The following is a 26,021-nucleotide window of genomic DNA, read 5'->3' as shown; positions in this document are numbered from 1 at the left end:
CTTAATTCTGTTCAAGCTGTCGGTAAGTTCAGTGGAGTGTCGCAAGAGGGCGTTACGTCATGTAACATGATCACGTTTATTTTTAGCACGGACTTGGCGAAAACAACTTTTTGGCGAGTTTTTTGGCATAATCTCGTTGGAGCTCCTTGTTTTGGGTTCCGTGATAATTAGATACGAAGATGTATGTATTTTCAAAAATGGTGTTGGTACAACGGAAATTCTGTTTCAATTTCGGAATGACATCAGTCAATCTGGAGGATTTGGATATTACTATAATACCATTGTGTGAATTTTTAAAATGTTTTTAGAATTTATCGTAACTTGCTAATTGATGCTCTCTGGCCAAAACCTAATTCTCTACTGAGAAAACCCCATTCCACTTGAGAACTTGAAGGCTTTATTTTTTCGCCAACCTTACTTATGAAGCGATTTCCGAGAATAACCCCACGATATCTAAATAATTTATGAAAATATAATACTATGCATACTTTTTTTTTTTTTTCTTAATTTCAAAATATAATTGAGGGAAATATCATTATCATTAACCCATTATACCCACACTGCTGGGCACGGGACTCCTCTCAGAATGAGAAGGATTAGGCCATAGTCCACCGCGCTGGCCAAGTGCGTAAAATATACTACTCGTACAATACTGAACACACATTATAGTACGAACCCACCCCTATTTGTAAGGTAGATGAAATATAAGACGATGCCTCAGTAGTCGATGAGACCTTTAAGGATCTGAAATTGTGATTTTATTACGGAACACTCAAAAATTGCCTGATGAGAGATATTTTTTTCACTCAGCTGGGGTCGTGCTCGATAAAAATTCAAGTTATGCCTTTTTTAGCAGTTTTTATAAACAGTTACTTATATGTAACTTATATCGGTAGGAACGAGTCTTTAAGTATAATTGTTTTAACAGTGACTTGAATTTTTAATTTCTTTACAAAAGTCCCAAAGATTCGTAAAGACATTAAAGGAAAATACAAAACGCTATATTAAAAAAAATCCTAGGCATGTTGCAAAAGTCCATAGGAAACAGTGAATGCTTTCCATCAGGTAGCTTATTTGCTTAATCGTCAAGTGTAAGTCGGTCAATCCGTACAGTAGGTAGCGAGAGCATTAGAAATTAATTGTTACTTGTTTTACAGAAATACACCGTCTAAATAGCGGTAAGAACTGTTTGGATTGACGTCTGTGATAAGTCAGAGACTAGACAGTGACAAAGATTAGTCCATACCTTGCAATACAGCAATATCCAGCCATTTTATCGCTGAATAACGCTTTGTATATTCATAGCCCTACACTAGGATTCTCTCTCTGTGAATGCCATAGACACATGAAAACGTAATCCATATACAAAATTAACTAAGATGTCTGATTAACTGAATCTGGAACCTTCTTCGTGTCAGGCCCGTAGTGACCGCGCCACGCTCTTATAGGGTCATGACAGACAAACTACTTTTAGCATCAGCAAGCAACCAAGCTAGATGCAGTGAGCAAACACTAGACTCTGCAGTTTGAGTGCCGGTCGCAACTTCTTAGGAGGCTCGATGCAGCAACCAAATGCATCAAATTCAAATTTAAATCTCATTACAAAAAATTGATTCATGCAAAACTCTTTTTCAACGTCAACAATCTACCACCGCTTCGGAAGGTATTTTAATATGGAGAAAAAGCGACGAAAGAGACTCCATACTTGTGAAATTTTTACACATTTTTTAAGTATATGTATTAAAGTTGCAACAGTGGTATATGCAACTTGGTGGAGCTGGTGTTATCGCGTCAAGCGTATAAATACGCATTGAAGCAAGCCGCCAAAACGTGATGCAGTATCAATACAATCAAAAAATGCGAAACGCCTTTAAAAGTAGCATATCTCCTCAGGCCGTTATAATCCAAACATTTCTTCAATGTAAATTAGACCCGATATATGGATGACTTCATACTTATTTATCGTTAGTCACCATTTTTTGTGCATTGAGAGTATTGACTTTCGTAAGGTGAGTAACACGTGGGGGCGGCGCTGAAAATGTACTGTTAGAGATGATATCTTGGTAATTATGCTGAATATTTAACAATAAGGAACTTCTCAGTATGGTGACAATATGACAAGAGATATGTTTGAAAGTGTATACCTGAGTGAAGGGACCGACAGTGGCTATTTTATCAAGCGTAAGTATGTCTCATTCTTTGACATAGCCACCAGTATAAACGGCTTGAGGTGATGAGGAGTAAAAATTGTAGTAGAATTTTGTGGTTAGACTTTCGGGGCACCATGCACACCTTGTTCTGTATAATAGAAGTGTTAGTCGCTGCTATGGTTTAGTTTGAGAACATTTAAAGCTAAGGCTAAGAGGTTCAAGAAAATCTAAAATCATCGATCAGTGACCTCGAGTTTTCCGTAAATTTTCAGATATAAGTCCTCCCCGAGATCTAAAAACGAATTTATGTTATGAAATCCAATATTATATATTTATAAATCCATTTTTTAAGGGAAAGGTAAAATTCCTTAATTATGAAACATTGTCATTTGCAGCAGCGACAAAGGTCGTCCAAAGTGCCACAAATTACACGCTCCACAAGGACAGCTCTACTGACAATTGCCTAATTGTTACTACGAGAGACGTGTTTAAAATTCTGATGAGCTCTAGTTTTGTGACTGACTGTAAAATTAAGAATTAGCAGATAACGCTTAAAATTTGTTTCTTGTACATAAAAAATCTCCGCTAGTTTACAACGAGAATTGGAGTGTTCTAAAGGATTTAATACACTTGGTACATTACATACTGGTACATTATACATTAACACACTTGGTACAGCGGTACGGCACCGGTATAGATTGAAGGGGGAAATCCGAATGAACTTTTAGTATCAGCAATTTCGCTGCTTTATGAAAGCACCTATTTCTGCATGATAAAAGCAGTGTTAAGCGCTGCTGTGTTCTGTTTTGAGGGGTGTAATGAGGTAGACAGACTTTTCCGAGGCGTTCCAGCTTAGTCCTCAGGGATAGCGGCGCATCTGTGGTCGACCTCAATAGGAATCTAATTTTTACTGGGGTTAATTACGGATGTCCATAGGCGGTAGTAGCCACTTACCTCTGCTACGTCGTATATGTGCCTCCGAAGTCGAAACACAAAGTTTTCTACCGCCTCGAAATAATGTACCTTCAAAAGTATGCTATTAAGAAACTAAAAATAATAATTCCTTCATGATAGACTTTAATTCTTGCTTGATAGTTTGGTAGCCTCGACCACCCATTTTGTTTATTTATCACTAAGTTAAGTATAACGTCATTTACAGAAAACTTGATAGGCGATTTAATGCTTGATACAGTTATAGATACCGGTTTTATTTAGTTTTATTTGCAAAACGGTTGATGCTCCATACCGCACGAGGATGACAGGGAAATAATGAGAAAACCTGTTTTTGGTTAATAACCACCGAATATGGCGTATCTATAAAAATAATATATCGGTCTGTGATTCTTAAACGGCAGCCATATTTTAAGCTTCGTTTTATTTGACAATGACTAACTTGTTTTTCTTCTTATTTTAGTTCATTCCAAATAAATATCGAAATGGCTGGACTAATGTGAAAATTGTATGTCAACCTATTATTGTCCCACTGCTGCGCACAGGTCTCGTAACGTCAAAGCGGCTTAAGGTATTGTCCACCGCGCTGGCCAAATACGAATTAGAGACACATTTTTTGAGATTTTTTAAGAAATCAGGTGCTTGCAGGCTCTGATCAAGAAAGAAGCATTTTGCCGCACAATCCTCTATAAGAACTCTATTCTAATTCGCACATTACTTTAAAAATTCTGAGCTTTGTACTTCGGACCTTTAGATTAAGAAAACGAGTTTTAAACACTAAACTATGACTACTTCTAAATTGTGTGTGAAGTCTACACTTGGCCAGCATGGTGGACTATGACCGAAACAACTGATAATTTGAAATTCATACAATAAGGTTCAATATTTTCCAGATAAATAACAAGGCAATAACATAAGGCAATAAAATTTAAATATCCACGCGCAAGTAAAAAACCAGTCAAGTGCGAGTGGAACTAGTACACTAAAAGTTCTGTGTCGTTCATTTTTAATAAAAAACCGAGATTCTTATATGACGGGGAGTTTATATATTTTATTTGCAATAACACTTACTTCTTTTCTTTGAAATTACAAATACCTCTTTTGGGGCAATTGGAGTTTTTTTATAATATAGAAGTTGCATACGAGCACGCAGTCTACCCGACGGTACGTGGCTACTGCCGCCCATTAACATTTGTAATCAACCTCAAATAAGATTAGAGTCTTACTTGAAGTCCGCCACATATGTTGCGCTACCCCTGAGGACTAAGCCGGAATGCCTCTATGTCTCCGTTACCATTCTCTCCAAGCCGGAGCAACGGCGGAAATCACTGTTGTTATTAGGCAGAAAAAGATCCTTAGTAACAAGGTTCCGTTACCACCATTTAAGTAACTACGCAACCCCAAAAATCGCAAGTGTTTATAGCAATATCGAAAACCAGCTTGTTTGTTTGTGTAATCATCATCCAGGTAGAAGGATCGGGCGTTCAACTTTCTTAACGACTTGGAGATACTTTTCGACAAAATTGATCTTTGGATCCGAATCTGAGATCGAAAATCAATTCACAAAAAAATCGAATTGCAAATTTTGTGTTCGCTTTTGTACTCAGAAATGTTCAATCCAAAATAAAAAAGGCTTATATGAAGGCCCTTAGGGGACAAAAAATTACACCTATATGAAAAAAAATGTTCTCGAATAAATAAATTATTTCCTTTAGGAAGTCGTTTAAAAATAGCTGCACACTAAGATATCCTGCAGAATAAGTGCCACACAAAGACGAAAACACAAACACCCAGACCCAGAAAGGAACTTTAAATCAATCATTTAGATGTCTGTCTGAGAATCGAATCCGGAACCCATTACGTATCAGACCGCTATAGAGACCGCTCCACTACGCGGATCCTTGCACATGTCTTTAAGGCATCCTTTAAGAAAACCACAGTAAAATAGTTTCGTAAATAAGTCTCTAGCTTATTTTATAAGGATCTGTGAACACAAAGGCATTCTTAAACACAGTAAGTAAAACAGTTTCACAAATAAGTCCCTCGCTTATTTTATAAGGATCTTAGAACACAACGGTGTTTAAAATGCAAACAGACACACACAAACAGTGTATATGTAAAGGCAAAGGCCTTGCCTCGTCAGTTATTCACTTGTGCAAACAGTGTGGAGTGACGTCACTGCTCAGTATTCAGCTCTGCGAGTAATGGGATCACGATCTATGAGGCGTGGTGACACTATCAGCGGGTAGATTTGTGGTCTTATGTTGCTTCTGCTTTTAATTAGAAAAACATAGTAATCGTTTCACAAATACGTCCCTCGCTTATTTTATAAGGATCTTTGAACAAAAATACAAACAGACACACAGACACAAACGTAAAATGCAAACACACACACGAACAGTGTATATGTAAAGGCAAAGGCCTTGCCTCGTCAGTTACTCACTTGTGCAAACAGTGTAGTGACGTCACTGCTCAGTATTCAGCTCTGCGAGTAATGGGATCACGATCTACATCAAAAAAATATATTACACAACTCTCTTTTAATACTATATATAAAATAAAAGACCCCAATGAAGCGTTTAATTCATTTCATGATCTATTTAAATTGATTTACGATCTCTGTTTTCCTTCAAAAAAATATAAAATATCCACGAAAATGAAGCCGAAATGGCTAACACGGGGAATTAAACAAGGAAGCAAACGGAAAAGAGAACTACTTTGGCAATACAGACACTGTCGCAGTGATGCAAATAAAATCAAATACAAATTATATGCCAAACGATATAAATCAATAATAAGGCTGACTCAAAAATCGCAAAATAATTTTTACATTAAAAATGCTAATAACAAATCAAAAGCCACATGGAATATAATCAATAAAGCCAAACTCAACCGCCCAAAAACGGAAATAACTAAATTACTTATTGACGGGACAACCATAACTAACCCTAAGGAAATAGCAACAATTTTTAACAATCACTTTATTGACAAAATCAAAGACCAAAACAGCAACATAAATAAGGCATCTGATTTAAACTACAATATCGTAAATTCGATTTTTATTCCACCTTCACTACCAGCAGATATTCATACATTAATAAAAACATTACGGAACACCAACAGCTCAGGGTATGACGGTATAATAACAAAAATAATTAAAGAAGTTCCAAATCAAATAGCACCGGTGTTAAGTCATATATTGAACATGTGTATTGAAAATGGCGTCTTTCCGAATAAATTAAAACAAGCAGTAATCAAACCTTTATTTAAAAAAGACGATTCGGCAAATGTAAATAACTACAGACCAATAGCACTATTACCTATTTTCTCGAAGATATTTGAGAAATATATCTATAATTGCATTTACAATTTCATGGAATCAAATTGCATCCTAAGCTCATGTCAATTTGGTTTTAGACGAAATAAAAATATTAATTTAGCAATATTCAATTTCTTATCGACAATTACGCATAATATAGATAAAAAACGTCTTGTAACGGCCCTATTTATGGACATCAGTAAAGCTTTTGACCACGTAAACCATGACATTCTCTTAAATAAAATATACAAATATGGAATAAGAGGAAATGCCTATAATCTCATAAAATCCTACTTAACAGAAAGAGAACAGGTCACACAAATAACAAAAATATGTATGAAAACAGCCAGCGAAACCGTATATGAATCGGATCGTAGAAAAACATTATTTGGTGTGCCACAAGGCAGTATCTTAGGGCCTTTATTATTTTTGGTTTATATAAATGACCTACCTGAGACAATAAACCATCATATGACTTTGTTTGCTGATGACAGCACAGCTCTATTTACAAATGACGATTTAAATAAATTAGAGAATGACATTAATAACACACTGACAGAAATAATACATTGGTTTGAATTTAATAATTTAAATATTAATCTGTCAAAAACTAAAATAATTAATTTTAATCATAAAAATATTAATGATAGTAAAAGCGTAGATATAAATTATTTAGGTAATAAAATTGAAGAAACGGATCATTTTAAATTTCTAGGTTTACATATTGACAAGAAACTAAACTGGAAACATCATATTGAACATGTTTGTAAAGCATTGAATAAATACTCATATCTTTTAAGAAGACTGCGAAATATAGTAGATCAAACAGCTGTATTGACGGCATATCACAGCTATGTTGCTGCAACGTTACGGTACGGAGTAATATTTTGGGGAAACTCCACAGACAGAGAACTCGCATTCCGAGCCCAAAAAAGATGCATACGAGCAATATGTAATATTAGACAAACTGACTCTTGTAGGCCACATTTCAAGAGATTAAATATATTAACCTTACCAGCCCTCTATATACTAGAATGTGCAATATTTGTCAAGGCAAACAGTCAAATGTTTACATTTAAAACTCGAGCACGCCATGCATATAAACTTACTAGTATAGATGCAAACACTCGCTTACTCAGAAAAAGTTTTTTCGGAATGGTCGCGAATATATTCAATAAAGTTCCGTTAGAAATACGAACATTGTCAGATACTTTCGTATTTAAACAAAAGTTTCAAACATACCTTGTAGAGAAATGTTTCTACACAGTTAATGAATATCTTAATGACAAGCAATGCACGTAACATATATATCTGATTTACTAAATAGCGCAAAATGTTTAAATTTAAATTAATTTTCATTTTTATCAATATTTGTAAGTGTTTGTAATAATTTGACATAAACTTGTAATAATTGTTGTAATTTTAATTAGATTAGAAATTTTGTTATCATTTGTACGCCAATAATTGGTACAGTAAGCGTTGTTCCCAAAGTGCAAACATCCAATATTGTAATCCTTACTGACAAATGAATAAATGATTATGATTATGATTATGATCTATTGGGCGTGGTGTTAGTACCAGCGGGTAGGTTTACTAGTAGGTAGGTAGGTAGGCACTCAGCCAGTGTGATAGATGGCCTAAATCGGTCACTCTGATAAGAAACTTGTGCCCGCGAAGGGACAGTAATCGTATTAAACAGAATGTAATAAAATTTCACCATTCACCAAATGATAGATGACCTTACATAAGACCTTTCTTACCCATCATTTCACAACTAAAACATATTTAAAACGCATTAAAAATATGCAATGACTCGCGGACGCGAATTACGTGCTTATATATAACCCGCGAACACTACGACCACACCCTAAACTATATCGAGTAAACCTTAGCACAGCTCAAAAGTGCTAAGTGGACGTCGAGATGCACAGATGAATAGTGGTCCAGCCTTGGCAGCTTCCGTTTGGCTCGCTAATATATTCAATTGTAGTGTCTGTTATTGATGATATTATTTATTAGGCGTTAAAGTAGACGTTTGGGATGTTTATAGATTTCTTGCATCAATAAAAATAGGTAAATTTGTGTTTAATATTGAGCGAGAAAAGATACAGTCTATAGTCACCTACCTGATACCAGCCCGCCCGCTACCTGAGGTCCGCCACATATGCCTTGCTTTCCCTGAGGACTAAGTTATAATGTCTCGGGTAATGCCTTCCGTATAAAACCTTTTAAACCAGAACACAGCAGTGTTTAAGCTGCTGTTTAAGTAATCTATCGTTAGATGATAAATAAGATTAGAATTCTACCTGAGATCGGCTACACATGCGTTGTTACCCCTCAGGACTAAGATAGTACATGTCTGATAAGTATGCAGTATCTGATAAGTATCACATTTTTCAAAAAAATATTTTATTTTTCAAATACATTTACTTTGGTTATCAACCTATTACTGTACTAATGTTGGGCACGGGTTTTGGCCATAGCCTTCCGCACTGGCCAAATGCAAATTGGTAGACCTCACACACCTTTGAAAACTAAAAAAAACTCATTTACTTAACTACAATATTTTTTTAGATATTACTAATGCAAGCAAAACCGGCTGAAAAGCTAATAATATTCGTTCACAACCATCACTTGTTCGTATTACAATGCCCAATTAAAGTACATTCAATGAAATAGTACATAATGACGATATTTCGTGATTAGAGGTTTACTAATAATTGGCATATCATATTGAAAATAATGATGATTTTTTCCACAATAAGCGAAATTCCATAATGGCAAGTAAACATGCTATCATCATGACAGCATGACATGACATCAGTACATGAGGTTACCCAGATTAGTTGCTACTTAGGTCTCAAAGAGCCTCGAAAGTTTTTTTATTGATGTAGGAAGAGAGCATGTATGGAAATGTGTAATCAACGTCAGATAGGATTGCAGTCCTCCCTAAGGTCGGCCACAGATGCGTTTCTACCTCTGAGGATTAAGTTGGATTGCGTCTCATAGGCCCTTATCTTTCAAACCAGGGGGAGGGGTATTGTTTTCGATGATAGGAGGAGGAGGGACATAGTGCCATAGGAATTTGTAGACTTAAGAACAATATAGAAATAGCAAACGAGCATGTAGTCCAATGAATGGTAAATGGTTACTGCCGCTCATAGACATCTTTGTGCAATATTATGTAGAGCAGGGTCTACCTAAAGCCGATCACACTTGTATTACCATACAGTGGTTTAATATGGTCGCTTCATATTATAAGTTAGCCGTCATCCCCACCTTTCCATCCAAACGCAAAACTGAGTCACGATACAAATTATTTTTATCAACAAAATGCAAAATGGAGTAGAAAAGAGGGGGACTCAAGAATCGTTCTTCAATCTCATCGAATGCATTTACATACAAAATATTCTCAAACTGACGGACAGGAGTACATATCGTACATAAACAATGCATCATTGTTCGGTCGCAAATCCGAACCAGTCGCCGAAGGTCAATGTGAAGAATGCTTTATGTGGGCTGAATGTCGTGTCACGGTGTTAGGGGGTGTTCACATCAGATGTATAAAACTGCGACTATAATAACACCAAAATATTTCTGTCATATTAAAGCATTGTAAGTAGTGACCTCTAGATCGGGGATCCGAAAATCCTTCAGACCTTTTAAATTTTAGATTTTTCAATAGTACATAACTATTGAAAATCCGAGGCCTGGATAACAATTTAGTTATCACTTGCTTAAACGGCGAAGAAGGCGAGGACACTAGCTTAGACTAGCTAGACCAGACGAAACCAGCACGCCTAAGGGTTCTTAAAAAAATCCAAGGTGTGTGAAATCCACCCATTCACAATAATTGACCAGCGTAGTGGACTATAGCCTAAACCCCTCTCACTCTAAGAGAAGACCTGTAGTGGAACCAAGAAGTGGAACATTAGATAATGTTTTGACGACAACGACAGCATTATCATACTATATTCTGGTTCTTAGAACAAACATACAGAGACAAGAAGCGTTGTTCACAGATTCTAAACACACAGAGACAAGAAGCGTTCCAAATTAGTTTTCAAGGGTAGGACTGAATATAAGGCAGAAATAGGCCTGGTGGCTTATAGTCCAACTACTAAGGTTTCTACTTTAAATCCGATGAATGGATCTGAATATATCACTTCCATCCATTTCCATCATTATTTTATTTTATTTTATTTTACAATTTTTGGGAAACTTACAGCTAAATTCAGCTATACATAGATTATAAGGGAAGAATAGGTATTATGTATTGATTAAACATAGCAAATGAATAATGAAACAAACATTTCTGGTAAACTAATCAACATTAATTAGGCCTCCGAGAACCGCGGGTATTCCATCCATCATAAATTAAACATAATTAGTAGGTATATAATTAATTAACTGCTTATACTTATCTCATTGAAGGCTATGCGGAAATAAACATACGTATAATGAATAATGTATACAGATCTTGTGTGTTTCTAATATCAATAGTATAGTTTTCTAACTTTCTAATCTAAATACCAGAACATAACAAGATAATTTTCAAAATGTTTGCAATTCTGCGATAAAATCAAAAAGTTCATGTTAGTTAATTTGGGGTTTGCGTCATTTACCAGAGATGGCCAATTGCACATCTATTGTATAAGTAACAGAGTACAAGGAAAATAGGTTTAACCGAAAGAAAATATACAGGGGATTTTAATTTTGGTGAGTATATGACTAAACAATGACATGGTTTCGTTTAAATTTTAAAATAGGTATGCAATTTTAACGTATTCACTGTTACTAACCCCATCAAAATACAATTATTACAATATTGTTTTAACTTAAATATTAAAATCTCAATCGCAATTATTTACTTGTATTGTGTACATACCCTTATAACAAAAATTGATCCTCTATTTAGATGTAATGGTATTTAATAGCTGTGTTTTGATTAAATCAGACCCACGTGCCATAACAATTATTTATTCAATAACGTTACACGACCCACGCACGATGCGTTAAATTTTAATGCACCTTATGGTCTAAGACCCGATAAAAAAAAATACTTTTGAATGTGTTAGAACTCTTTGAGGTTCGACACAGGTGGCGCCACCACCACAACTTTTTCCCCTTAATAATAGAACAGTGTTTGTGTTCTAGTTTGAAGGGTGTGGTAAGGGAGACATACTTTTCCGAGACGTTACAGCTTAGTACTCAGGGGTAGCGGCGTATTTGTGACTCACCTCAGGTAGAAAACTAATCCTATCTGGGATAGATTACAGATGTCCATGGGCAGAAGAATCCACTAACTAATCAGGTGGACTGCATGTTCGTCTGCTACTTCTATATTATAATTTTTTATAATGTTTTTTGTAAAGTTTAAATAATAAAAGCGAGGAAACTATTTTAAATTTATTTTTGTTCGAAAACTCATTTTTCGCGGCAACTTACTACCTCTTCTACAAGAAACAAAACAACACCCATACAGTTTCAATATATTTCATAATTACATATCCCAAACATTAATTCAGAGACAATTTATCCTTTAATCTTAACGCCTACCAACTAATTAATCGCTTTAAAATATCATGAGATTGCCCAAACTGATAAAACAAATTGAATTTCTCCAAATAAATTCGCCATTCAAACTTAGAGGTCATTCGTAATATACCCAACACCCAATCTTACTATATTGTACTCGTACTTCAATAGCGTGACGTCACACCATGAGAGGATCGTTTCACTGTGCATGCCTGATAGTAACTACTGCCGCCCCTAGACATCTGTAATCAACCCCTGATAAAATTAGTTTCCTACTTGCGGTCGGTTATAGATGCGCCGCTACACTTGTGGACTAAGCTGGAATGCCTCGGATAAATATGTACTTACCACACCCTTCAAACCAGAACACAGCAGCGCTTAACACTGCTGTTATGAGGTAGAAGGTGTGGCGGTGGTGCCGCCGGAGTCGAACCACAAAGGGTTCTACCACCTTCAATGAAGCAGATCAGATCAGATGCGTTTATACTCTTCAGCTCAAAGATATGATATTGCCTTGTAATATGTAAGTCAGCCAGCATCCACACCCTTCCACTGAGGCACTTGACTTTATCTATTAAACATTGAATATAAATTATGAATGATCTCCTACAAAAGGCTTTAACCTCGGACACTAACTGCGTTCATTCTAACTTCTATTTGTCTGAATAAATTACTGCCTACTTGCCATTAAGATCTCGTTTTCCAAAATAGACTAGTCCGGTTTTATCAATCGAAACCAATGTTCATACATAATACATTATCTTCTCTTTTTAGGAGCAAATAGGCAAACAGTCCATAATTGATAAGTGAATTCAAAAACTACAAGTAGGACTACAGCAGGTTAAGTAAATTAAAACATGTGTGTTTTAAAAAATACATCGCATATTTCCTGTATATTTTACTTATTAATTAGAATTAATGCTGAAATTATAAAAAAAAAATTGAAATCGAAACATATTGCCTAGGCAAAGTATGTCTCGATTAATATCAAGCCTTTTAACCATATCCTTCAAAACAATCACTAAACATGTGCCTGAAATAAGTGATGTACTACAGATTTCGAGTTGGTATTGTTGATCGAAGCTTACGGAGTTCTATTGATTGCAAACAAGCATCAAGGAAACTATAATAACTATTTATTGCGTGTTAAACATATGCAGATGTTTTTTAAATGATGTGTATATTAAATACAAAAAGGAAGTCTGCATTTATCGACGTCGGTAACGAACCCGTCTATTATTAATAAACAATCATTATATAACAGATTTCTCCATTTAATTAAATTAAAACGCTAATGTGGTGCAATCTGTATCGATTAGCATATTCAAGCTAAATCACCGTACCGTCTGAGGCTTTCGCAAGCGATGACCACAAATGGACGTGTATTACAGGTCAATGCCGACGCCAAAATAGTTCGTACGCCGGTTAGAGTCATCTGAGACCATTTTGGGCATGTCTGAGTAGCGGCAGATAAAGATCATCCGCCCCCGCGCGTTAATCGAAAGGTACGCCTCAGGGTGACGCTCTTAGTCCGCTTTTATTGGTGTTTGATGGTCGGTTACTTTATTGCTCATATGTGAATCAGATTTATGGCTCTTTTGTGTGTGATTAGACCTCCTTCGCGTTAATCGGATAAATTTTAGACCAAAACTAAAAGATAGCTTCTGAAACAAGATATTGAAACAAACGAAATTTTTCCCGAGTTCTGTAGCATATAAGAAGTAATATGAGTATTTTTTAGTACGGACAAATCATGTATGTACATATAACAATGTAAATTACGCATTAAATACAAAGGAGAATTGTGGACGGGTCGTTACATTGTTTTACAATATTAAACGTTTGGAAAAATGTATTATGGCATCGTGAGAGGACAAAGTATGAATCAATGAAAAGTTTAAATTCGTAACGTTCACGATATGTAGCTAAGTCATTCACACAAATGCAAATTGTCCTTAATGCAACGTTTTGGAGGCCATTGTCCTTTTTTGCTTTGAAATGACAATAAGTATTATTCATATGACTTATGATTATCATATGGTTCGTTTGACCGGTTTGACCTAATGGTCGATTGACGGCCTTACTGACATCTACATATGTCAGGAATTTTAATCTATTCATGGATATTAGTGTACCTGTATAACAATAGGTGTCTTAAGTATCCATAATACAAATCCATAATAAAAAAAATCTTAATACAGACGTCAGCTGTGGATGCCAGATTGTGAGTTAAAAAAGCAATGATTTATATGTCCCACTGTTGAGTATGTATCTGGAGCATTTACTATAAGACAGTTCCAATGTTGATTAATCGAGGTATGGGTAGTCGCTAAACCGTATCTGATGATTGATGATGATGATTTCTCACTGCATACCAGCTCTATGACAAGGTTTAACGTGTGCCATCAGAAGATGACAACTGAGAACGATTTATTTATTTATTTTTTATGAATGATTTAAAGTGCACCTCTAAGAGAAGCACATAGCGGTCACATTTATTTACTTTGTAGGTCAGTATCAGGATTTAGACGAGCTGTAGGGCTATGTTTAAAAAGCATCACACTTCTTGCAAAGTCTTGAAGAGTTGGTGTTGTGGGAGAGACATACATATTAGGTCCAATGTAATTCTCTAGAGTAGCAACGTACAATCTGAATTTAATTATAACATAGATGACTGTCAGTTGTCTCTAATTATCGGGTGGACTGCATGCCCATTTATTACTTCTACGAGTATAACAAAATGTATCTAATGAAGTTCAGACACATTTAGTGAGGTGAACAACACTGAACAATCGATATAAAGAGACTCAGGTACAAATGTCTCAAGTTTGAGACAGATCTACAAATCGAATCAATTCGTTACAAGTCAAGCGATCACCGAAGCGAGAATACAATTAAATATTGTTACAATGCCACGATTTGTGTGTCTAGATCACTCAGACGCTTAAGATTATGTGGGATTTGTTCGAATTGTCTCGTTTGTGCAAATTGGAGTGATTGTTTGCAAATAACTGATTCTTGAAATTATAATAATATCGTGAGTACTTTGATGTACACTAAGTATGTTACATAGGAAAACTTGTGACTTTTTATGAGAAGTGGTGACAGCACATTACTGTCCAACTGCTGTCCACTGGCCAAGATTGAACAATACGAAATAAGATTGGAGTCCTACATAAAGTCTATTGCAAATGCGTTGCTACCCTTGAGGATCAACATCGAATGCCGTCAGTCTCTCTCCTACCCCACTCTTCTAACTAGCGATGAGAATACAGAAGCGCTTAGAATTGTTATTAAGCTTGGGCCCACAAAAGGTTCTACCTTTATCCAAATAACAATTGAACACCCAGCTTGAAACAAACACATCAAAACACTCAGTATTAAGCATACGAACACACATAAACACTTCGACGGATATAAGTGGTCGGTTTGATTGCCAGGAATGCTTAGAGAAGGGATTGCCTTGCCGAGGCACGAATTTTGGCAAGTTACCTACGGATTGAACGCTCAATGATTATGCGTGGTTGAAATTTATTGGAATGCTATTTTTACGCGTGAATTGACCTTTATTTTGTCAAGGATTGCTGCATTTAAATGAGTATTTTTATTTTCTTTTATAGAGTTAAATACCTATATACCAGTATAAGTGTTATTACGCAATAATGCTTACCTTACCATTATTGCGTAATAACACTAAATAGTCAAGGAATATGTATGTAAGAAATGTATGTTTTAATGGTAATAGAAAACATCCTGAGGAAACCTACGCACCTGAGAATTTTGCATAAGATTCTTAGAAGTGTGTGAAGTCATCAATCTCAATTTGAAAAGTAATAGGAAACTTTATAGTTCGCCTCTTTACTACGAGTACCACCACATCGTCTATTTCTTCTTAAAATAACCAAAAATGTAGTCCATCTGATAATAAGTGCTCAGTGTTACCTCTAGACGTTTGATATTTGTCATTAGCTCCATATAAACCAAGGTTCTACCTGAAGCCGATTACTGATGTATTGCTTCTCTTGAGGACTGAAATTATCAGCTCATATGTAAGTCAGTCGGAAGTAGTAGCTTCAATTGGCGACCAGCGAGGCGAAGTGGTCACCGGTCTGATGCACAAAGGGTTCCGGGTTCGATCCCCAGTCAGACAGATAACTGAATGATGAATTTAGATCTGTTCGCGGTCTGGGTGTTTTCTGTTTGTCATTGTGTGCATCCATGGTACCGACAAAACAGGGAATCCTAATGTGGGGCTGTTAGTGTGGAAAACGTTTGTGGAATTTCATAAAAAAACAGTTTTGTATGATTTTTTCCAGCTCTGTACACACGATGGGCTCAACCTTTAATTCTTAGAAACCCACGCCCAGCAGTAGATAGTAATGCACTATACTAACGTAGTATACTAAATAATTACGTAATCCTACAAAGTTGACGTCATTAATCGTTCTTTTGCTTTCAATATTACTAATCGGATCAACAAAACTCGTATTAAGTACATTCTACTCTAATTTATATCTCATTTCATTTCATATCAACTTCATTTCCTTATTACATTTCAGTTGCTATTTTTATAACATATGCAAATTCTTTATCTTTTCAATGCTAGACGCTAAATTATAACCAAACAAAATGATTAATGCATTTGCTAAATTTAATTTAATTAACATCAGCATCAATTTATTACTAATCGTGTTTTGAAAACTTAATGTACGTTGTCAACTTTGGATCTTAATTGATTGCGAAATGTATCATTGATTGATGTTACAGCAAAGTAAAGAAAATAGAATTATTTACTTTCATCTGCGGTGGCATACATATCTCACCAATGTTTGACTTTTGTGGGGCCCTCCTGTAGTTTCGTTTGATTTATAAAACAAATTTACTTTTTGAGTCCTTCAATTTTAGTCGTCAGGAGTAGAATCACGTCTATGATTGATTTCGCTAGGACTTCAATTTACACCGATTTACATTCACAATAGACCACTTAACATAAAAAGCTTATTGTCTTTATCGTTTTATAATTGATTTTTTATTAACGTCAGGTAAGTTTGGTGACATACTTGAGATCAGCCACTGATAGGTACTTTGCTACCGTAGATGTAACGCTGTATAAATTTATCTGGCCTAACACTTTAATACCAGAGAATAACACTGCTTAACTGTGCTGTTATTAAGAAGAAATAAGTGTGGTCTCGAACCACAAAAGTTTCTACCACACCTTGATTATTTTGTAAACGATTATCTTAAAGTAGGTAAAGTAACACGTAATTACCACTTGTATACAACGTAGTCAAAACAAACAATACTAGATAATGGCGGAAGAGAACCTTATCGTCTACATCTACAGAAGTATAATATAATAGTGCTTAACACATTTGAAATGGTTTTCAAATAAACTTCGGCTTAACCTACTTGTTCTATCATCAACGAGTAAGATGCAATAGACGAACGAATATAAAAATAGACATTATAAACTGCGAGCTAAAATACGCAAAAATAGATCAAAATAAATGAGGAAAGGAAATAGTGCAGCTCTTAGGAAGCATTTCATGAAATGATGTCTTTCAGTAATACCCTTATCAGTTTAACAGCAAACAAATCTTTTACACATATGAACAAAACACTCACTATTTTTCTAAACTGAGAATATTCCTTTCCGTATTCTTCTCAGAAATACCCTTTCATTTGATACCCAAAGTAATGTAAAAATAAAATAATGTAAAAATAAAAAATAAAATAATTTAAAAAGTAAATGGTCCGCTATCTTGGGACGTCTGCCATATAGGATTTAAAACAACGTTATCAAACTAATCACGTATTATCCAAACCAATCTTCTGCAATTTTAGCTCAATCAGAGATTTAAAATTAAGTTGTAAAAACTTTTCTCGTTCATCGCTCTTTGTTGACTATACAACAAGTGCCCAAATGGAAACATTACTAGGCAATTAGTATTATGAATGGTCCATGAATCCGATGTTATCAAGCAGGTATTGGCAAAAACTCGTTAAATCCCAAAGCTTTTATTTCAACTGCGATTTTATCTAGATAGATTTAGGTTTTGGTTTCTGTTACGCGAATTTTATAATGTAAACAAATAATAGTTGTGAAATAGAATAAGATATTCAAAACAATGTCCATTCTTAATTTTGAATGTTGCTGAATTTTTGTCTGTAACTTATTTATTAGATCGACAAGATCAAGGTGTGATTTTTATAAAATTGGAGTAGAATACGAGTCACGTCACGGTCAAGTTATCAATGCCATAGATATCATTAATCATGTCCCTGTAGTTCGGAAACTACGGTACGGTAGGCTACGGTATCCCCTGCCCGTCGTAAGAGTCGAAAGGAGGCTTCCGGGGTTGGGGGTGACAAGCTCGGGAGCTCGTACCGCCCGGCCAGCGACAACGGGAAGTTCGGCGGTATATGTGGCCACATACTCTCGTACACACCAGACGGTGTGGCGAGCTTTATGCTCTCTAAGACGGAGTTCGACGGTGTACCACGCTTAGAGGACTCCGGTTGCGCTGCTTTTGAGATCCCGGAGTCCTCATCGTAGCGTCAAGGACGGTCACCGTGGGGTTTTACTGCGGTAAGAATCCCAGATAACCCCGTGCCCTTTTGAAAGTTTGAAAAAAAGAAAGAAACAATCAGTCATCGATCATCGATGCCTCTGACGATTAACTTGGAACCTTTGTATAAGATTTTATAAATAATCCTATTATTATTTATATTTTCCGTATTGAGTATCAATCATAAAACTTGTCGAAGGCACTTGAATTAGTATCAGTTAAAATACTAAAACCTCCAGAAGCAATAAATAAATTACCAAAGAAACAAGATTACGCATTTTAGACACCATTACAGTGTTGGATAACAAAAAATATTTTTTGCACACTTCCTTTCCTTTTTGCAAGCTTAGAAAAAACGTCAATAGAAGAATTCGCTTCCGTAAAATCAAATGCAGTGGATTAGCAATTTGGATTTAGACCATTTAATTTTGGAATTTGTTAACTAGTTTCAAATAAAATTGAACTTAATTAATACTAATTTTACTAGTTTCCGATATGATAAATGGCGGTTAGAGTGACTAGAAATAATTGAATACATTTTAACAAAATATGATTTTTTTTCATCCTTTGAACTATTATATCATCACACCTTTTAATAACAGTTTAACGAATCATCCATCCTCCCTAACATTACAATATGAAGACCACCTTCATAACATTACAATGCTTGAAGGCGTAGAACACTTTGTGGATCGACTGTCTGTCTTATAACAGCAGTGTAAAGCGCTGCTGTGTTCTCGTTTGAAGGGTTTGTTAAGGGATACATACTTTAACGAGGCATTCCAGCTTAGTCCTCAGGGGTAGCAACGCATCTGTAACCAACCTCAGCTAGCAAACGAATCCTATCTGGGGTTAATTACACAAGTCCATGGACGGCAGTAGACGCTTATTATCAGGACTATGCAGCCCTCTGCTCGTCTGCTTCTCCTATATTATCAAAAATCAGCTTCAGCCTTACTTTAAAACGTGTTTACAAGCCAAGTAACCACCAACCGTAACTTAACTGAATCAATTATGACTGTTACGTAACCGTGTCTAATGGGACCAGCATCTCGACCTTGACTTCTGGTAATTATCTCATCTCGTGCGAAATTCTCACAACATCGGATTCTTGGTAACAATTGTGATCGGTGCATTGCTTATCGGGCTTTGTAGTTTTAGTATTTTACCAGTTTCCTCATTGGTGATTATTGATCTACTGTTTTTAGGGATCCGTAACCAAAGTAAGAACGGGACCCTATTACCAAGCTTCCGCTGTCTGTCCGTCTATCCTTTTGTCCACTGGTTACAGGGCCTTATAGTAATACGAAGGTAGTTTAAACATTCACAATGCATTTGCTTGTATGACTGTTATGATAACAAATACTAAAAAAATACATTTGGAGGTTCAGGACATACTGCATGGTTTAAAATATATACCATCATACATATTTGTAGCGGATTGTTGTGAAGTAGTTTTAATCTTAACTTAATAGCATGGATTTCCGCAAAGTAACGCCTGATACAATTAACTAGTTAGTATGTATCTCTTATCCCTAAATTATTCTTAAAATTGACCTTGACATCTGACGTAATTTTTGCAACACCAAAAATATGTGCAGAATTCATGAACTGGCAACAAGTATCGTATATAAGGTATCTTGCTAACGATGGCTGTACGTCGACAAACTCAGGGAGTTATGCCAATTTATGGCCAAATTTTGCATTTCTGGCCGTATCCAGCTCAATTAAGATAATAAGGCGGTTTCTACGCTGTGGACGCTTGAGAATATGAGACAAAGGTTTTTTTGCACCCGAAAGACTGCTTTTCGAAAAATCCCGTGACTTGCCTGTTAATGGAGTAATTTAATTTTAACGTATAGGAGTTTCGTTTGTATAGGAGTTTTGTTTTCCTTGACTTTATTTAAGGTTTTACTTGTATATTTTAAATCTTTACAATATGTTTACGTAGCTCTAGTTTTCCATTGTAGGCGAAAGTTTTCTTTCGTTGCTTCTTCTCCATAACGAAACTATGCGACGTGGTTTTATTGATGTTCAAAAAAATTGTAGGATTTGATTGAAATATCAGTGATTTATTCCTCTTTAATATATATTTTGACATACATTGAGAAAATATTGGATCAAAAATGTCTTTTTCGCGAGATTGTATCTATATTTTAAGAAAAAAAAATCTTGTTGACGGACTCACAACCATACGCCAAGACAATTGAGTATACTCAAGTGACAGTCCTAAATTCTATTATAAATTCAAGGTGGTAATTAAGTTCGCATGCCTCTCTTCAATATTTGCATATCAATGGCAATAAAAGAATCGATTTCTCAATCAGAGGCCTGGTATCGATTGGCGCGTCGTTTACGGTACTGTTTTTTTCTGTTTTTACAGCTATTGCCACGTCACTTTCGTGATTGTCCTGACCCTGATTGATATCAAATGTCTAGGGTCTCACCTCATTTTGTAACATGAGATCGACCGCGATCGTCAACTCATTGCTGTCCCTCTGCTGGGCACGGGTCTCCTCTCAAAGTAAGGATTTAGGCAATGGCCCATCGCGCTGACGAATTGCGAATTGGTAGACTTTACAAACCTTTAAGAACTTTTTTCTAAAGAACTCTCAGGCGTAGGTTTCTTCACGATGTTTTCCATTACCCTTATAACAAGTGATGATTAATTTCTTATACACACATAATTTGAAAAATCAGAGGTGCGTGCCTGGGATTCGAATCTAGATCTTAAAAAGACGAATCAGAAAGACGAAAAATATTTTTTCTAATCAATTTGTCAAATAACCTTTTGAGTCAAAATAACACAGAATTTTGTTGAAGAGAATACAGGGATTTCAAAAAATATATATATATATTTCAAAAAGCAAATTTACGCCATCAACTAAATAAGTAAACCAGATAGCCTATTTCGTATCATTAACAACAAAAATAGTTGTCTTATGTTGGCAATAACAACGTTACATGTTGACCAATAGCAGATACCATTAAACAGTGTTATACGATGTAGTATCAAGTAATCAGGGTTGATTATGATGATGATGATGAATCGAGAGACACTCTTGTACATTGTTTATCATGAGCAAAAACTCTGATCTATAGATCTGTTCTTCAATCGTCTCGATGCTCAAGATTGCGTGTCAGCTTCGATACCAATCAGAATGGAGATGAGCGAATTGAAACGGAATCAAGATCTTTGGCAAGCCTGATAAAAGTAATATTGAAAAGTTATAGTCAATAACATTTGCACTAACAGTTGTTTATCGAGATAGTGGAACAATTAAGAATTAATGTATTAAAGGTTATTGGATCACTATCAATTGGATTTATTATATGACTAGAAATACCAAGCGAGCAGAACTTAGTGGTTTAAACTCAACTTTTGAATCGAGGGGTCCGAACACGGATCGAATTTCAAATCCAGGCGCGCACCTCTGATTTTTCAATTATGTGCGTATTAGAAATTATGTATCACTTGCTTTAACGGTGAAAAAAAACAACGCGAGGAAGTCTGCATGTCTGGGATATCTTAAAAAATTTCAATAATAAATAAACACTTTCTACACTCACAGCCCCACACTAGGATTCCCTGTGTCGTGGGTGCCATGGACACACACATAGACAAATACACAAACACCCAGACCCAGAAACAGAAAACTAAATTCATCATTTAGATAACTGATACACCACCGCACTTGGCTAGTGCGGTGGTGTACTATAGGCTAATTCTTCTCATTCTTAGAGGAGACTCGTGTCCTGCAGTAGGACAATAATAATCGATGATAGTAAATATACTTCAGGTTCGAACAGATGAAAACGAAGATGATTTATGCATATACATTTTGCTAATTGACTAGGCAGTTTATTGTAACCTCCAAATTTGCATACAGCTGTCATATTATGCATACACAACGATTCGAACTGTGGATTTTGATCAATTATAATTAAACGCTACAACGATTTATCGAACCAAAACTTTTTTCAAGTTATTTTGGTATTTGATGTCTATGATGATACCTAAATGTCTTTTGCTTAGTCACAATAGGAAAAAGAGATTTAGGCTATCTTCTGTTCCTCGGAAATATATTTAACTTTCTTTCCTTATAGGCATATGAAGTCACAACCGATATTCTTACTAAATATAGAAGCGTACATCACGATAACAAAGACAATATATATCTACAAGAGAATTGTTATTTGCTCGATCTATATCTACAGAAGATTTGTCATTTGTTAGAATTAGTCACTCACATTCTCGGTTAGTCAGGATGATTAATCTCAAGTTGTTAACACTAACTTGTCAGGTTTTTCATCTATTTTACACTTAGAATGTGGTTATGTGAAAATTAGTGGGTTAAACGGCACTTCCTTCACATATCATTTCTTATTTTCCTTTTGAATATAATTTTATTATTTTGGTGATTTAATAATTTCAACTTTCATTTAATATGCATTCAAATTGTTATTATTTTGTAATTAAATTTCTTCAGTAAACGAAGTATTCTGTCGCCAACTTCTACTTTATTAGTACTTCCTTTTATAATGAATCTAAATAGTAATTAATTAAAATTAAATATTTCATTAATGAAAGTGCAAAAGATAAACGGATCGTTTAAATTTAACAGTAATTTAATTTAACATTAAAGATTAATATTAGAAGTAAGCTAACAAGCGGAAGTGTTTTTTTTGCTAAAGGACTAAGTGATTGTTAAAAAGCACTCCCTCAAAAAAAACAAAACAGAGCAGTATATTAAAAGAAAACTAAAATAATCCATGACATAATTAATTATAACAATTTGAATGCAAATTAAAATTAGTTAATGGCTTCCATTACTTATGTGAAGACTCGTGCCGTTACCAAAGTCTACCCCCAAATCATTCTGACTCACCAAATCTTTTCACATGTACGTCTCTATTGAAGGACACAGATCTCTGTTTGCCTTCTTTCGGTTCCTTCGTTTCGGTATCGTTTTTGGTTTCGGCTACCTCGCCATCGGCGTTGTCTGCCTTGATACCTTCATCAGTCATTGGGTACAGAGGTACCCGGTCGCTGGTACCTCGGTTGGTATCGGTTACAACGTCTGCGGTATGTGTAACATCGATATGTTTATCTGCGAACAGTTTGCTAACTGTATCAATTGGTTTTGTTTTGTCGTTACGTTTGTTTGCTTATGTCTACTGTTATGTGTAGTATGTATCTAGTCCATGCGTGGTCAATCTTTACTTAAATTAATTTTAGTTTAATACATAGATCAACGCTGAATCACAAAAACTACATTTCATCAATTTAGGATTCATTTTGAATGCTGTCTTTCTAAATTCTTTCTGTTTTTATTTCCACATCCAATTTCTACTGTATAAGTAAACTACATGTAGATATTTTCTTGTGTTATAGCAAAAAGATTGACCATTCATTCTAGTCAACTAATCTTTAATGTTTCTTTTATTTAGATTTTGATTTCGGGATCTTGACGAACTATTCTATTCTTCCCAATAGTAGATGTATTTTAGTTTTTAATACAACATATTTATAAAACTAAATATACAATATTTATATTATAAGCCTATTAACATTTTGTTAAATATTAAAAAATCTCACCTCCTTATATTTTTCGAAAACATGAATCCTGTTTTCCTTCCTCTTGACTTATAATTTAATGACGCCACATTTCATTTCTGTAACAAAGAAAAAGCATTGTTAATTGAAAAGTAATATGTAGGTATATTGGTTCTGTCGAAGTCTGGATATTTAGAAAATTTTCTATAAGTATATAGTGGGGTAAGAGTGAAAGGGGTTAGGCTTTACTCCACCGCGCTGGCCAAGGCCAAGGGTGAAAGGTAGATTTTGCCTTTGAGAACTTTTTATATAGCATCAGACATGTAGGTTTCCTCGCGATGTTTTCCTTTACTGTTTAGGTACATAACTTAAAAAAATCTGGATTTGAACCTCGGACTTCTGGACTTTATTGTCTTAAAAAGTTTGGTAAAGTATACATTGGTAGTTCAACTTAGTCCTGGGTTAACACTTTTGTCCTATTTCTTGATATAACGGATTTCCATGGAAAGAAATTCCTTATCATCAGATAGACTGGTCAGTGGTTTTGGCCTGCTTCCATTACAACACCACTTGACTAGAATTTCTTTCGTTACATAAGAAACAATTGATTAGTCAGAAAGAGGCCACTCAGCACGGGAATACCTAATTACAAAAGTACAAGAACATTTAGTTGTCCGGTTACAAGTGTTGCGGACCACTTGGTCGCTTGCGACACTGAGCTTTGGCGGGCGCAAGTAACAAGCGAGAGACCTTTTAAAGTTATAGGACTAATACTTCATAATCAAGACCGTTAGCAACCTTTTTGGTTACAGGCTACATAGTAGTGATGGCCACGTTCGAAATTGTACGAAAAAAATATTGTAAGACACACACAAATTGACATTGAAAATTGTTGATATTAAGACTTCAAGACTTTGTAAGAATGTTCGAAATATAAGGATTCTAAGAATTATTTACATATGTTTTTATGATATACGAAAATACTGCAAGCGTTTTAAATACTATGCCACAAGATCTAAATCTTGTGGCATAGTATTTAAAACGGACAACATATACATTTAATTCCTTATCTCCGTTTTATTATGTCCCTAGTTTATTTAGCATCTGTCTTAGTCGTAATCTGTTATTTTAATGAAATAAAGTATGACATATGATTGAGTATTGTACTCCACTTTCTATAATAAATATAGTTAAAAAATTAAAAACCGCGCTAAAATCGCATAAGGAAAATCGTTAATCCTGACGATTCTGACGAGGAGAACGGGACAAAATTATTAAAATCGTGTATTTTCATTGGTTCTTAATGATAATTCTTCAAAGTTTTAAATTAATCGGACCATTCATGTGAGTAAAAATCGAGTTCTAAGATTCCGTTACATACATACAGGTCAAGCTAATAAAAGCGTGGTAATAATGACAAAATTAAAAGTAAGCCTATACCACAATGTTTTATAGCCTAGCACCATAGATTAGTAAAGATACTTCGCCGCCTTGAAATTGAATGAAGCCACAAACAACTTATTAGTAAGTTCGTTTTTTAAATTCTTGACAAATAAAAACATTTTTAGAGAAAATTGACGAATAAATAACTAATACTGCGTAATTTAAATCATAATAAATAATTATTTCATATATTTTAGGGACATTTTAGCACGGAGTCGTGGCAAAACTTTTTTACGCAACTATTTCGATTCTCAAAACTGGGTACATTTTCTTGTTAGGAGTGAGTAATCTTTACTAATCTATGCCTAGCAAATAGAAACGTCAAAAGTATATAAAAATAAGACAACAATGTGATGGTTCTGTCACAAAAGCTACAAATAATCCGATCGATCGCTTATCACTTACACCTTGCACCAAACACAAAAACGCTTACTCCGGTAAGCATTTACATTACGATATATTGACGTTTAAGTGACGCTCTACATTGAAAT

The 26,021-nt window shown here is 35.1% G+C and overlaps 1 protein-coding gene across 2 annotated transcripts in view; it reads right to left on the bottom strand.

Annotated features, from left to right (window-relative positions):
- blo (bloated) overlaps positions 1-26,021 on the bottom strand; it is a 101,277-nt gene that overhangs the window by 26,914 nt on the left and 48,342 nt on the right. For both annotated transcript variants that reach the window (XM_073091876.1, XM_073091875.1), the window contains 2 exons: positions 24,130-24,206; positions 23,420-23,641 (listed from right to left, as the gene is read on the bottom strand). In XM_073091876.1, coding sequence (XP_072947977.1) covers positions 23,420-23,558 — 139 coding nt within the window. In that variant the 5' untranslated portion in view covers positions 23,559-23,641; positions 24,130-24,206. The remainder of the gene's footprint in view (positions 1-23,419; positions 23,642-24,129; positions 24,207-26,021) is intronic.

Source organism: Epargyreus clarus, unplaced genomic scaffold (assembly GCF_041222505.1).
Source record: "Epargyreus clarus isolate Ecla_fem2 unplaced genomic scaffold, WU_Ecla_fem_2.2 ptg000035l, whole genome shotgun sequence".
Taxonomy (NCBI): domain Eukaryota; kingdom Metazoa; phylum Arthropoda; class Insecta; order Lepidoptera; family Hesperiidae; genus Epargyreus; species Epargyreus clarus.
The sequence above is the reverse complement of the archived record's forward strand: the minus strand, read 5'-3'. Positions and strand labels throughout refer to the sequence as shown.